General features: G+C 40.7%; 1 protein-coding gene across 1 annotated transcript; it reads left to right on the forward strand.

Annotated features, from left to right (window-relative positions):
- The first annotated feature begins 1,344 nt into the window (after positions 1 to 1,344).
- On the forward strand, positions 1,345 to 9,206 carry th2 (tyrosine hydroxylase 2). The gene is made up of 12 exons (XM_049566932.1): positions 1,345 to 1,581; positions 3,052 to 3,226; positions 3,389 to 3,477; positions 3,570 to 3,637; positions 3,720 to 3,770; positions 3,865 to 4,010; positions 5,581 to 5,716; positions 5,806 to 5,875; positions 7,234 to 7,290; positions 8,206 to 8,301; positions 8,401 to 8,534; positions 8,896 to 9,206. The coding sequence occupies exons 1-12, from the start codon at positions 1,345 to 1,347 to the stop codon at positions 9,059 to 9,061; spliced, it is 1,425 nt and encodes a 474-aa protein (XP_049422889.1). The 3' UTR covers positions 9,062 to 9,206.
- The last annotated feature ends 5,361 nt before the right edge of the window (positions 9,207 to 14,567 follow it).

Here is a 14,567-nt window from a genome sequence, read left to right on the forward strand (position 1 = left end):
CATTGTCTTCTTTCAAAATAAAGTTATGTTTTCACAGAGAATGTAACATTTACATACAGTCTCTTTCAAAATAAATGCACTACGTCGGTACAACACCGCGAATTGACTTTTTTTTCCTCCAACAACTAACACAGGTGGTTGAATTTAGGAAAAAAGAACAGGGTTTGGCTTTATAATCTTACAGGACACAAACACCACTTTCCCGGGTGAAAGTCTGTGTTTATTGGACCCATCCCACCTGCCCTACTTGGACTTTTGCCGTCTTAACTTGCATTCTTGTCCCACCACGTTTCCCCCGACGCCACCACGCACCCTTAAACTATAATGTCGACCAGCCACGTATCATGCTGATGTTAAAGGGTGTTTTTTTTTTCCATTTGTGTCTGATGCGCAAGTCACTGCCCAAGCGCGGGATTTCAATGACTTCGGAGCAACACCAGGCTCCCTAGCTACCATTTATTAAATGGACAGTTCACCCCAAAATTATTAAACAATCCCTCTTACTCATGTTATTTATCAATGGTAAGTAACACTTCATATGAAAGGAAAAATATATATTTTTGATTTGGGGCTGAACTGTCCCTTCATGAATGCTGAATGAGGAGATGTTGAGTTCAGGTTTCAGATTAAAGCAAATAATAGCCCGGGCTATTAATTGAAGTTTTACAGTTGTCTTTTTTACCAAACATTCTGTTATATTACATTATATTAAGTCATTCATTATGTGTTCATATAGCTTTCAGTTAGGCTGTTGTTGTTGCCATATATATTAATAATGAATTTAAAATGTTTATAGCTGCTGACGTCTGCATTATAGTTTGTTATAGAGCATTTATTATAATATTTATATGGTGCTTTTAAAATAGGGTTTAAATAAGTTGTCACCAAAAACATTTTTTTTTAAAATTTATTTATTTTTTATTCCTCATTTCATTTTATTTTAAAATTGTTGTTTGTTTTATTTAAATATTGTTGATGTTACCAATGTCGTATTCTGGATCTGGGATATTGGCTTCATGGGCAGAGAATAAAATCCCTAATATATATAATTATGACTTCTTTATAAATAAGAATATGTCACTGTTATGTAACCTACACTGATCTATTTTGGTTGAATACATCTGTGATTTTTCCAGAGCAGACTATTTTCCCTCCTGATAGCACTTTATTATTGTCCCATGGAGAGATGTAACATCATGACGCAAAACAGGCCTGAAAAAGCCAAACGCACGTGCACCACTTGCGCAACTCATCTCCATAAACCCTCAGATGACAGGCTATATAAACCTGTCCCCTCACACACCGTCCCCATGTGTGTCACTCACTCCTCCAGCAGCCGGAGACATGAAGACGGAGAGCGGGGTGCAGACGGCGCCGTTCAGCGGGAGGAAGCAGAGTCTGATCGAGGATGCTCGCAGGGAGCGCAGCAGCTCCGCGGGCTCTCCGGGGCCCCCGGGGCCCTCCAGGTACGGAGACAGCTTCGTGTTCGAGGAGAAGGACGGCAGGGTGACTCTGAACGTCCTGTTCACACTCAGCAATGAGAAAAACGCAGGTTTCTTCAAAACGGGAAAAATATTCGAGGTAAGAATTAAATTCAGATCATTTATTAAATTGTGATAACACCATTGTTGTAGGCTACATGATATTACAGTATTAGTTATATTGATGATGTCATGTTTAATTAGCATTTTCTGTTGTAGCTGGTGACGCAGGGCTGCAATCACTGATTAATCTGTTGATTCATTTGCTGATTAATCATCAATCTTTGGTCTATAAAAGAAAAATAGAAACAAAAAAATAAAGTCTAATATAAGACAGCAAAATGGCACATTTTAGAGGCTGGAATAATCAAATAAGTGGCTTTATTTATCTTATTTTATTTTATCTTGTTATTTATTTCATTTAATTTTTGGCTGAATTGATTTCAATTTCTAGAAATTCAACTGACTAATCGATGTGGTCCCAATTTTAGGGAGCGAAAAACAAATATTTTAAATGGTAATTACATGATGTATGCAGGTTTGTGATCTGAAATATATCCAGTAACTATAGTTATCAGAACAGTTTCGATTAGTTTGTTTAATTATGTTTAATTATATATTAATTCAACATACAATGGACATGACTATACATATTTATTATGTTTACTCTAATTCTATTATTGTTATATTCTACTGATGTATATATTGTAGTTACATTTTTAAGCACGGTAGCATAATACATATTTTGTTTTTATTTTAATGCACATTTCATTTCTATTTTATTTTATTGATTGCTTTATATATAAACATTTTAATGTCATTCTCTTATCCTTACTTCTCTATAAATAAAGATTATTATTATATTATTATAAAAATTATACAAATAGGCCTATTGTACTTGATTCATATTTGTAACAGTAACATAAAACAAATCAGTTCTAATCCATAATTTTGACCATATCAGTAAGACTTTACAAATAACTGGAAAAATAGACCGTGATGCACTGTTTGGTTTTCAAAGACTACTGATGTAAAGATTTCACTGCATCAAGATACTAAAATAAAATTGAGTTTTATTCATTATTAAGACCTTTTCATACATTTGAGAAAAAAAATCTACAAAAAAAAAAAAAAAAAAAAAAACAGGCCCTAAAATGCATTAAATGTTTTTTGTTTGTGTTCCGTTTGTCTTCGTCCTAAAAGAACTGCTGCTTAATTAATGTGTGGCTCCAAATTCGTGTTTTGAATTTGGGATTTGACTAGAAGAACGGGCAAAACAAGTGCTTGAAATACATCACCTGAGGCTTTAACTTCCACAAATCTACACTAATGAACGTCTGTATGAGTGACAAGATATTACTGGGTCAGCTGTTATTAAATCAAAGCACAGTGGACATTGTAGCTCCTTGGAGGCTCCTGGACCTCAATATTTCTTCAGCATGATGAGGCCATTTTGGGATGCAGCTGAGGAGAGCGTCCTCAGTGTCAAAGCTTTGATTAGGAAGAATAATTCTGGTCTCTGTGGATAATTTTTGACCAACCTTTTCTTTTCTCTCTCCATCCCTCACAGACGTTTGAAGCCAAACTTCTCCACATTGAAAGCCGCCCAGGCAGGAAGTCAAAGAACAGCACGACAGACCTGGAGTTCTTCATGAAGTGTGAAGTTCACAGCTCTGACCTGGACGTGTTCATCAACTCACTGAAGAGAGTGGTTGACGACGTTCGCTCCATACCAGAGGAAAAAGGTACCTGATCTTATTATTTATGCCTTTTTCTTAGACCATGTGAGGACATCGTATGCAGTTTAACATGCCTTATTAAATCAGTTAATTCTCATTTTAGGGTTTTAATCACATGATAAAAAGGACAACAACAAAAGCACTAATTAATTATTTTCCTCCTGTCAGTTCCCTGGTTCCCCCGACAGATAAAAGACCTCGACAGATGCAACATGTTAATAACCAAATTTGATCCGGACATGGACCAGGATCATCCAGTGAGTGCTCGCACATCTGCTGCTCACTTTAAAATCACACTGATCACACAGAGTAAAGCTTATTTATACTGATGTTACATGTTTGTCTGCAGGGATACAGTGATCCAGAATACAGAAAAAGAAGAGCCTTCATCTCTGAGCTCGCCTTCAGATACAAACAGTGAGTCAGATATTCACTCATCATCATTAAGCACAAAGTATCACTCCAATGTTATCTCATATATGAATATTCTGTGTCACAGGGGGGACCCGCTGCCCACTGTGGAGTACACAGCAGAGGAAGTGTCCACATGGTGAGAATGAGCTGCACAGTCCTGCATGTTATAAATGCAGATACACAGTGGAGGATGATTAAAGTGCAATGATGTGTTGTTGTGTTATTAACAGGAGGGAGGTTTACAGGCAGCTGCGGAGTATTTACCCTCGTCTGGCCTGCAGGCAGTTCCTGGACGGGCTGCAGCAGCTGGAGAGGGAGTGTGGCTACGGAGAGGACCGCATCCCTCAGCTCAGAGAGGTCTCTGCCTTCCTGAAAGGTGAGACAAAAATTTAGAATTGTGAGAGCTTTTTGGTCTTCAAAGATAAAACAGATTGAAAAAGTGAAGAACATGAATGTTGCTGGTCTTTTATGTGTTTCAAAAGAGACAGTTTAAGCAGAATTATGGGAGGTTTTGGTCTTTGAAATTGAGCAGTGAAAAGGTAAAATCAAGGGCCTTTACCGACACTCTAAAACAGAGGTGGTCAGATTTGATAATGTGAAAATACCTGGGGACCAGCTGCCTCCTCCATCGCATGGGTCATTGGAAAAAATCCTGTACAATGAGACAAAGTCAACCCTTTCATCCTCCAATGAAAAAGAATTAACTTTTCCACCGCTAATGAAAGCGTCAGCTTCCACTGTTGAATTTACACCACGCTGCTGTAGGGCTGTGTGTTGGCAAGAATCTGGCGATACGACATGTATCACGATACAATATATTGCAATATATCAGCCCGTTCTCATTCTGAAGTCGTCAAATACCACTGTTCTGTCAGTGATTTCGGTGACAGACAATGACGCCAAAGGCCACCTTTTGCTGCGGTATGATACGCCACTGGACATCAGTTAGAAACGTGGCTGGATGGCACCTGTTGCAGCGGTGTGATACACTACTGGATGGCATCAGTTTGAACGCTGATGGTGACAACATAATTTAAGGACCTGGAAAGTCCAGACTTTCGCCCGCGATTCTGGTGTCCGCTACCCATATGAATGCAGAGCCAAAGCATGATGTTTTTTTTCTAATCCTAACCATTTGCATTTGTTGACATGCTGGTGTTGGTTGCAGCGTCCCAGAACATCAACAGCACAGGCAGGAGGTTACCTAGCACGTGATATGTAGATATGAAAGTCCACCGCCAAAGCATATATTGTGGTTTATTTAAATCTAATTGTAGGAAACCTGTCATAAAGAACATGCCATCATATGCATACAATCTGAGTAAATGTTAATGCGGTCAGAGCAGTGGGATCTGTATTTATCACAGCCCTGTAACAAGTAGAATTAAGAGTGGTGTATACACCGATCAGCCCCAACACTAAGACCCCTGCAAAACCTTTGATCCTGCTTTTCACGTGGACACCATTTAACACATACCACCCGCCAAAGTACTGTTGCAGACAAAGTTCCCCTCCTCATGGCACCCTGATAGCAGTTGGGCCAGATCCATGGTGAGACCTCTAACCTGTCAAAGTATAGACACAGGACCTCTGGGGGTGTCATATGGTGTCTGGTACCATAATGGCGGATCCTTTCAGTCCTGTGGGTTGCGAGGTGGGGTACTGGCATGTTGCACAGGTGCTTGATGAAGGTTGTCCTTCATGTCATGTATAGCAATGAGATCTGTACGAACTGAGACAGATATGAAATAGACAAAACATTAAAACGAAGAAAGGGACGGAGGGAAATTTTGAAAGAGAAATGTAGACCACCAATGCCCAAAAAAATCCATATAACTTTGAGGTTATATTCAATATACCGCTCTTATATTTTCATGCATCTACCAGCTTTACCTCCGTTGAGCTCCACCACAGTGTGTTTGACAGTGTCTCTCGCCTTCTTTTAGAGAAAACTGGTTTCCAGTTGCGACCAGTCGCCGGCCTGCTGTCAGCCAGAGACTTCCTCAACAGTTTGGCTTTCAGGGTGTTTCAGTGCACACAGTACATCCGTCACTCCTCTGCGCCCATGCACTCCCCTGAGCCGTGAGTCAACGCTTTCTGGGACCTACTTTGTCTGTTGATGTATTCAGCTGCTTCTTCTATCACTGACTCTGTTCCATCTGCTCTGACAGGGACTGCTGCCATGAACTGCTCGGACATATTCCCATGCTGGCAGATAAAGAGTTTGCCCAGTTTTCACAGGTAACTGCTGCGCTGTCTCTTCTTTGATATGACATAATCAGGCCTACTAGATTACACTCTGACATGTATATATAGATATAGATATACAGTATATATGTAAAAAATGTATATCAACTTTATAAAATGAAGTTCACAATTTGCATACGTTTTTTTAAGTAGTTCCAACTCTGGAATTATTGAGTCAATCCTATGAGCCTTTTATAATCTGCCAATCTCAATTAGTTTAGTGCAACCAACATGATTAGCTTTGACCTCGAAACGCTAAATTTAGTTGAACCAGTTTCATGTTTATCCAAAAGTTGTGGTGATATTTAGTGGTCAAATTACTCTAATTACGTAAGACATTCCAACTTATTTATTTGAATTCCACATGCTAAAACATGTCAATGTGACAAACGTAATTTTTTTATGCAGAAAAATTTCTTTGTTTTAAGCGTTACCCACTAACCCCATGAACCATTTGTTGGAGTGTGGTTAGGCTTTGGAAAATAAAACTAATTGTCATGTTTAGGAAAAAGATCATCTTTAAGGTTAAAATAATTTCTTTTGCCACGTAATGTAATGTAACGTGACCTGAATAAATGTGACGACGTCAGAGCCCAAACACTGTATGTAAATTCACTGGTATGGCCTTCTGGGTGGATGCAGGGGACACGTCTCCCTGTATATTTAGAACATGTGTATTTGTCCCTCCTCCAGTAAAACATGAAAGTGGCAGAGGACCTTTACCTTTAAATTAAAGGTATCTCCACCTTTAATTGATGCAGAAAAGGCACAAAATTGAGCATAAAAGTTCACAAGAATACAGGAAATTAATTGTTTGACGGTCAAACTTTGCTGAGGGTGGACCCCTAACCTTCCCATTTCATATGCGTTCCCTCCAATATTGAAACTAAACCTACACCCTCACAAAAATTGCATAATGTTACGTTAAAACAATGCAGACTTTTGGTTTCTCATAGAACACAAACTGCTGTCTTATGGATGAAAGTCCTGTTTTTGTTTGACCAATCCACCTCCCCTCCCTCCCACTCTGCGCTCTTTAACTACACTTAACTCTCAGTGTCATGTATTCCCGTAGATGGGTTTACGTAACAGTTGACAGTGTGGTGCTTCTCATAAGGACACCAAAAGGGGACTTTAGCGTTGATACAACATACTAAGGGGTGTGACAAAGTGTTAGTCTTTGACACCCACAGAGGTATAACAGACTAAATTATAATATCTGTTTATTTATCACAAGTAATACAGTTACTGTGATATTCAATATTATGGCATATCGCATGTTTTCCTCATACTGGGCAGCCCTATCATGTAGTTGTTTCACCTTGAATACTAATCAGTTTGAACTATTTCAGGAGATTGGACTGGCCTCACTCGGAGCTTCAGATGAAGACATCGAGAAACTGTCAACGGTAAGTTTCAATCAAGATTTTAAACCTCAAATGACACTTTAAAGGGACCTGAAGTAGATGCAATGAAAATCAGATATGGTGTATATATCAAGGCTCCTTCCTTGTATGTGGAAAAACTACTTAGCAACAAACCTGCCTCTGATGCATTGTCATGTCAGATGTTGAAAGAGCAGCCACAGGTGTGGATTTCAGGGGGAGCACAGGGGACACGTCCCCATTTTTATTTAGAACATGTGCATTTGTCCCCTCTAATAAAACATGAAAGTAGCGGAGGACTTTTATTGTGACATAATTAAAGACATAATGCAGAAAAGGCACAAATAGTCAAACTGGAAAGACTCAGGTGCATGATGAAGGGCTTCCTGAGGACATTTTGCATGATGTGGGATCCCTTTTTCCAGTGAGAGCTGGACTTGATCATGTATTTTACAGACATTAAATTGTGATATGACAGGCAGACAACCATTATATTATGTTTTAGTATTTAGTGGGTTTTTTTTTTTTTAAATCATCATACACGCATTTACACATATTTTAATTTCATTACTGTTGTTTTGTTCTTCATCTTGTTCTGGGTAATGATTTGGTTTGTAGTATTTGCCTTCTCTCTGTCTTGTATTGTTCTTATTTTACTCACTACTTACTTCGTTGCTGTGTCACCATTGGATTGACCAAATATTACCAGAGTGCAGGAAATTAAGTTTTTGATGCTCAAAATGTTCTGGTGGAAGGCCCCCAAACTCCCTCGTTGCATGTTCCCCTCCAATATCTGAGGAAAAACCCGGACTGGCTTCACCTTGTGCTTTTAATGGATCTCCACTGCCATCTAGTGGCTTCAATGAATAACTGCACATTATATTGCACTTTCTCCTACATCAAAATCTTCATCTGCCTCTTTCATTGCTTCCTCTACAGTTATACTGGTTCACTGTGGAGTTCGGCCTCTGCAAGCAGAACGGCACAGTAAAAGCTTACGGCGCCGGCCTCCTGTCATCTTACGGAGAGCTTGTTGTGAGTGTGCTCTCTGATGTTAACACACAAATATTTGTTTGCAAGTTAATCTTTATTCAGAGTATTGGCAGTCTTTGACCTTTGACCTGTCCCTTCCAGTATGCTCTGTCCAATGAGCCAGAATACAGGCCGTTTAACCCCGAGGAGACGGCGGTGCAGCCGTATCAGGACCAGACCTACCAGCCTGTTTACTTTGTGTCTGAGAGCTTTGAGGATGCAAAGATGAAGCTGAGGTAATCACTAATTACTTTATGATGACGACATCACTGTTGTTGGGTGCAAACACACAAACTGTGTTTATTGAGCTGGATTTTACTGTCTATCTTTCAAATAAAAGAAAATGTATTTTAATTTGATGTGGCTTGTTCAAAGCACGGCACATAAAGTTTTGGAATAGTTTTTGGGAGATATCAGCCACGGAGATGGACTATGGTGGAACTAGATGGCACTCAGCTTCTGGTGCTTCATAGTACTGGTGGTCAAAACCTCCACAAACCTTTAATAGGTTTAGAAACACCCCAGAAAGAGACTTATGTTCTTTTCCTAATCAGCATCTACTAATAATCTGCCATATGCATTCATTCATATCCACAGGAGATACTCTGCAACCATCAAGCGCCCCTTCACAGTCCGCTACGACCCCTTTACCTGCAGCGTGGAGGTTCTGGATCAGCCCAGCAAGATCCAAAACGCCCTGAGCCAGATGAGAGAAGACCTGAAGACCCTTCACAGCGCTTTGGAGAAGTTCAGCTCATCTTAAGACCAGGAGCAGACGCTCTACAGAGAGAAGGAAGTCATATAGAAAGAGAAGAGGACAATTGGCCTGTATAAACACTGTATATGAGATCTACTGTTTGAACAACACCTACAGAACATCATAATGTAGTCGAGTTTGTGACGTTCCACATGGCCACTTGTGTGTGTATAATGTATCATGTAAAAATAAATAAATGTTTATTTTCCTGAAGAAGTCTCAAAACTTTAATGTTTTATTTTCCTGAGAGACAAAAAAAGAAGTAATTGGATCCTTTCCTAAAGTAAAAGTTAAGGAAATCAGAGATGTGGAATCAAGTCACATGACTTGGACTCGAGTCAAACTTAAGTCACGAAGTGGGTTCAACGACGAATCGCATTGCTGATTTATTGCGTCACGTGATCTGGATATTGTAGCGATGTGACCTTCCTGAACGAGCGGAGTCTTTGAACTGGCTCTTTGAAGTGAACGGGTGAGCGGCTGCACTGTCTTTCTCCCTCACAAACTAGTCTCTCTCAACTTGTTCCAGATCAAATAATCTGAAATTAATGGATACAGAGTAAATTAAAGCAAAAAACAAAGAAATTAGGAACTGGCTCGTTCATTCTAAAGAGCCGGTTCAAAGAGTCGGCTCGTTCACGAACGTCACATCACTACCAAGCGCAGAGTTGAGTCATGGGCAAGTCATTTCGGATTTTGTCAAGTTGAGTCGAACATCATCAAATTTGTGACTCCAGTCCTCTGATTCTCACAGTGTGATATAAGTACTCAGAGATGTGGGGACCAAGTCATTGTTATGCCAAGTCTCATTCAAATTTGCGGCAGCCACCGTAGGTCACCGCCTCTCTGCAACAAGAGCATCAGAAAAACACAATTTAGCAATCGTTAGCAGCAGCTCAGCTCCAGCCCCTGGTATGCCAAAACACAAAGAAACACTGATTTGTAATGTAAAACTGCTTTATTCAGTATTTTTTACTGGTTTAAATCCCAAGGTCTGTTAGTTTTGTACAGGAAGAGACCTCTGCAGATAATTCAGCTCCAGGCAGAAACCTTCTGAACGTCTGGATCTTAAGTTACCAGAGAAATTAGCTGAGCAAACGTTAGCGGCAGCTCAGCTCCAGACCCTGCTTTGCCAATCAGCATCAGAGAAACACAGATTTGTAACGTGAAACAGCTTTATTCAGCATTTTTACTGGTTTAAATCACCTCGTCTGTTTGTTTTTGAGAGGAGGAGACTTTTGCAGATAATTCGGCTCCAGGTAAAAACCTCCTGAATGTCTGGATCTCAAGTTATTAGAGAGAAAAGGTGAGCACACATTAGCAGGTGCTGGGCTAGCATCCCTTGAGTAACGAGCCAAAAAGCATTGGAGAAACAGATTTTCAACGTGAAACTGCTTCACACAGCGTTTTTAGCAGTTTAAATCCGTTAGTTTCGGAGATAAGGAGAACTCTGCAGACAACTCAGTGTCCAGTAAAGACCTCTTGGACATTTGGATCTTAAGTTATTAGAGGAAAATGGTGAACGTAAGCAGACCATCTCCGAGATACCAAACAGTGTCGGAAAAACACTGATTTGCAACGTGAAACTGCTTCGCTCTGTTTGTACTTGTTTAAATCACCTGATCAGCTTGTTTTGGAGAGAAGGAGAGCTCCGCGGACAATTCAGCTCCTGGTAAAAACCTCCTGAACACTGAATGAATTCTAACCGGGAGAAGTTTCAGCTGCAATCTGCAATCCTCACTGCTTAATATTACACACGGCTCCTTTAGGCTGTCAGACGCATGTAGTGGTTTGTCTCTGTCTCTGAGATGTCATGAAGTAGAAGCATAAAGCTGCATAAAATGGAAATAGTGAAGTACACGTGCTGTGAATTTGTATTTAAGAACTACTGGAGTAAATGTACTGATCTACATGCCACCAGTGAAGACAGAGAAGGTGCTGAGGAGAGAAGTGTTGTTGTTCAGTGTTTGCCAGCAGGAGGAATCGGAGACAGAGTGAACCACTACAATACAGAGCATGTAGGGCCATTTTCTAGCTTTTAATTCCAAACCAAGTATTTCCATTTGGAAAATTCTTGGAACCCATTTATCTTCATGTGTTATTAAGCAAAGGGAAGGAGCTAATTATGAATGATTTAAGTATCATGTTCCCTCTGCTGGTCAAGGCCAGAGCCAGCACTGAGGCCCAGCACATCAGTAGGGCCAGGTCACCGGGACCTCACAGTCAACCACAGCACGGTCCGCAGGGCTGCACTGCTGACAGATGCTCTTCTCTCTTTATTTCTCTTTCTCGGTGCAACTGCAGAATTTGGCCTTCGGGGTTTTTTGACAGACTTCCAGCGTTTTGATCTCCACACAGGCGACAATGCATATCAGAGCTGTGCACGTCAAAGCTTTCCCCTCGAATAAAAAAAAAGAGTAGACAAATCATATCCATCTGCAGGACTCGTAAAGCATCACCACCATCAACACGGTGGCTGGCAAACCATCCCTTCGGCCACCTTGTGTTGGGAAGCGTTCCCTTCCCATAATTCCACTGTACAGTAAATCAAGCCCTGCTCCGGCCTCCCTACGAAACCCTGTGTTTGTGGAGTAGAAAAAATTGTGTGTGAAGAGAAAGAGAGGAAGGGGGGGGGGGCAGGGAGGATAAAGCAAGTGGAGGGAAACAGTGATCTACTGCTTGACAAGTGTGCAGGGACACACACACACTCACACTCACACACACACTCTCCAAGCAAACACTTTATAATTTCTTGTATCTCATTCTACATCCAGCACTCTCAAATCCACAAATCCCCACGATACCAACGCCAGGACCCGAATCTGCTGAGCGCTAAACAAAAAGCAGGTTGCCGGGGCAACAGGGTGACCTGTAAGGGATCCAGCTAGATTCTTAGAGTACACAGAGTACTCGCCGCAAATCCCAAATGCTGTATCATCCTGACTCCAACCATAAGTGTTTCCTTTATTGATGTCAGGGCCATCCCATCCCTGCGCTGGCTGGGTTGCCTCCTTCGGGCTGGAAGCAGGGTCATGAGGTTCACTGTGTCCTCAGGCCTGAGAACTCAAAGAGAAAGATACTCCATGAGATGTGAGCGAATCCAGTGATTTAAAGCCTGATAAAGAACTAATAGCTTTGTTAATAGTCAACAAATCATTTACCGGTGCTTCATAGATCAGTGATCAGCCATTAACGGGAAACATGGTTTAACGATTTGGGAAATAAAAAGTGTTTGGACTCAGGAACAGAAACAGTTAGCCCGGCCTGGTCCAAACTGAAAAACCTGCCTTCCAATACCTCTAAAGCTGACTGATAAACAAGTCATACCTCTTTTGTTTGATTGTACAGTAAGTCATTTTCTGATGGTTGGAGCCTCTCAATCAAAACAATAACAAAAGACATTGCAATCAGTTTCTCCTGGTTAGGATTCCTTCAGTGTTCATGGTCCGAGGCTTTTACCAGGAGCCGAATTATCCATAGAGGTCACTTCCTCTCCAAAACAAATGGACCACTTTATTAAAACCAGTAAAAACACCAAACACAGCAGTTTCATGTTGAAAATCACTGTTTCTCCAATGCTGTTCGACTTGTCGCTCAAGGGATGCAAGCCCAGCACCTGTTGATACGTTCTCACATTTTTCCTCTGATTACTTAAGATCCACACGTTCAGAAGGTTTTTACCTGAAGCCGAATTATCCATAGAGGGCTCATCCCCTCCAAAACAAACAGATCTGGTGATTTAAACCAGTAAAAATGCTGAATAAAGCAGTTTTGTGTGACAAATCAGTGTTTCTCTGACGCTGTTTGGCAAAGCAGGGGCTGGAGCTGAGCTGCCACTAACATTTGCTTAGCTTGTTTGTCTGATCGTTTAAGATCCAGATGTCCATCGACTAAAATCCTTTATCCAGTTAAAACATATAGATGAAAATGAAACGACCAAGAGAAAAAAGAATGTGTGTGAAAATGAGGCTTAAATATGGATAAAAAGTAAATTAATGACAGCTTTTGGCACACAACCACAACCCAGAAATAATGTGCTCAAAATTCATCCTTTCACAGAAACTTCCTGCAGTTATTGCGTTCAGATTCAGATTAGCCAATAACAGAAAAGGTCCCTGAAGGAAAAAGGTTAGGAACCACTGATCTACATAACAAGGTTGTCCTATTGTATGTGTCTGAATGCTGGCACCAGGAAAAAGATTTAGGCGTTCCAACAATGGATACCTGAGAGGTTTATGTGGCGTCTCCTGGCCTAACAAGATCACAACCTTGGAATTATACAGAAAAGCATGACATTGTCACAAATAAAGCAGAGGCAGGACCCAGAGGATGGACTGAGACTCTCCAGGCAAAAGAAAGACCAAGATGACCTGCTGCAGCCCTAAAACTTAAGAACTGACTAGCTAGCTCCTGTAGGAGGGTAAGGTTCTTAATCTTACCAAGGGTAAGGAATGACAGAAGCTTATGTCCCACGGAGGTCAAAGAGGAATAATAAGACTGAGTGTCGATATAGAGGGTTTTTTTTCTGGAAGAAAAACACTGAGGACACCAGCAACCTCTGAAGAGATTTTCAACTGGAAGCACCTGGAGCAGCCACTCAAAAAGTCAGACCGCCTTGAAAAGGATGCTTGATGCAACGCTTTTCTTGAGGACTGGGTATCAGCACTCCATTCCTTTGAGGTACTGACCGAAATAACCTGGGACCAAGTAGTAACAAAACTAAAAAAAAAGGTGCTACTGGTGCAATGTTTGATTGGCCCACTTCCGCAGCAGCTACAACCCAAAAGTTTCTCAATTTCTAGCAGTGTTGCAGTCAAGATCACCCAAACCAAGACCAAGTTATGATCAAGACCTGAGTGTATCGAGATCGAGACAAAACTAAGACTTTGAGGGGTTGGGACCAAGTCAAGACCAAGACCAAGGCATGGCGAGACAGAGTCAAGAGCTGACCAGTGCGAGTCCCATATGGCATGACACACTTATGATAAACTGTGGAGCATGCAAACCATACGCAATACTCAAATTGATCTGAAAGAACCAGATTCCCACCAACAGAAAACTGAAGATTTCTCACCATTCACCTCTTTTATTGCCATATTCTACTGTATATATGTGTGTATATATACGTATATTATGAGAAATGTCTCAATAAAATAATCAAAAAGCATTGCAGAGATGAATTTTATCTCTGGAAATTTTACTTTGTTTTCTGTGAGTGAGCAAATACAAACACTAAGGAGCTGAAATCAACTTAACCACCTTTATCCAAAAATCCTTCATGGCAATTTAGCGAAATCCCTGCAGTTGTGGTTTTGACCAATCATGAAATAAAATCCCGAGTCCTCTTTGTCTGAGACAAGAGACAGAGACAAGAACAGGCAAAAATGTGGTCAGGTCCAAGATGAGACTGAGCCCTTCAAAAAGTGGTCTTCCAAAAGCCAAGACCAATCCTGAGTACTACAACACTGCTTTCTAGTAAACCACCAGCAAAAGTCAAGAGGTCATCTATACT

Source organism: Epinephelus fuscoguttatus, linkage group LG22, assembly GCF_011397635.1.
Source record: "Epinephelus fuscoguttatus linkage group LG22, E.fuscoguttatus.final_Chr_v1".
NCBI classification, from domain to species: domain Eukaryota; kingdom Metazoa; phylum Chordata; class Actinopteri; order Perciformes; family Serranidae; genus Epinephelus; species Epinephelus fuscoguttatus.

Coding starts and splice junctions, on each gene's coding strand:
- th2 (XM_049566932.1), top strand. CDS start 1,345: ATGAAGACGGAGAGCGGGGTGCAGACGGCGCCGTTCAGCGGGAGGAAG. Junction 7,291..8,205: donor ACATCGAGAAACTGTCAACG/GTAAGTTTCAAT, acceptor CTTCCTCTACAG/TTATACTGGTTCACTGTGGA. Junction 8,535..8,895: donor GATGCAAAGATGAAGCTGAG/GTAATCACTAAT, acceptor TCATATCCACAG/GAGATACTCTGCAACCATCA.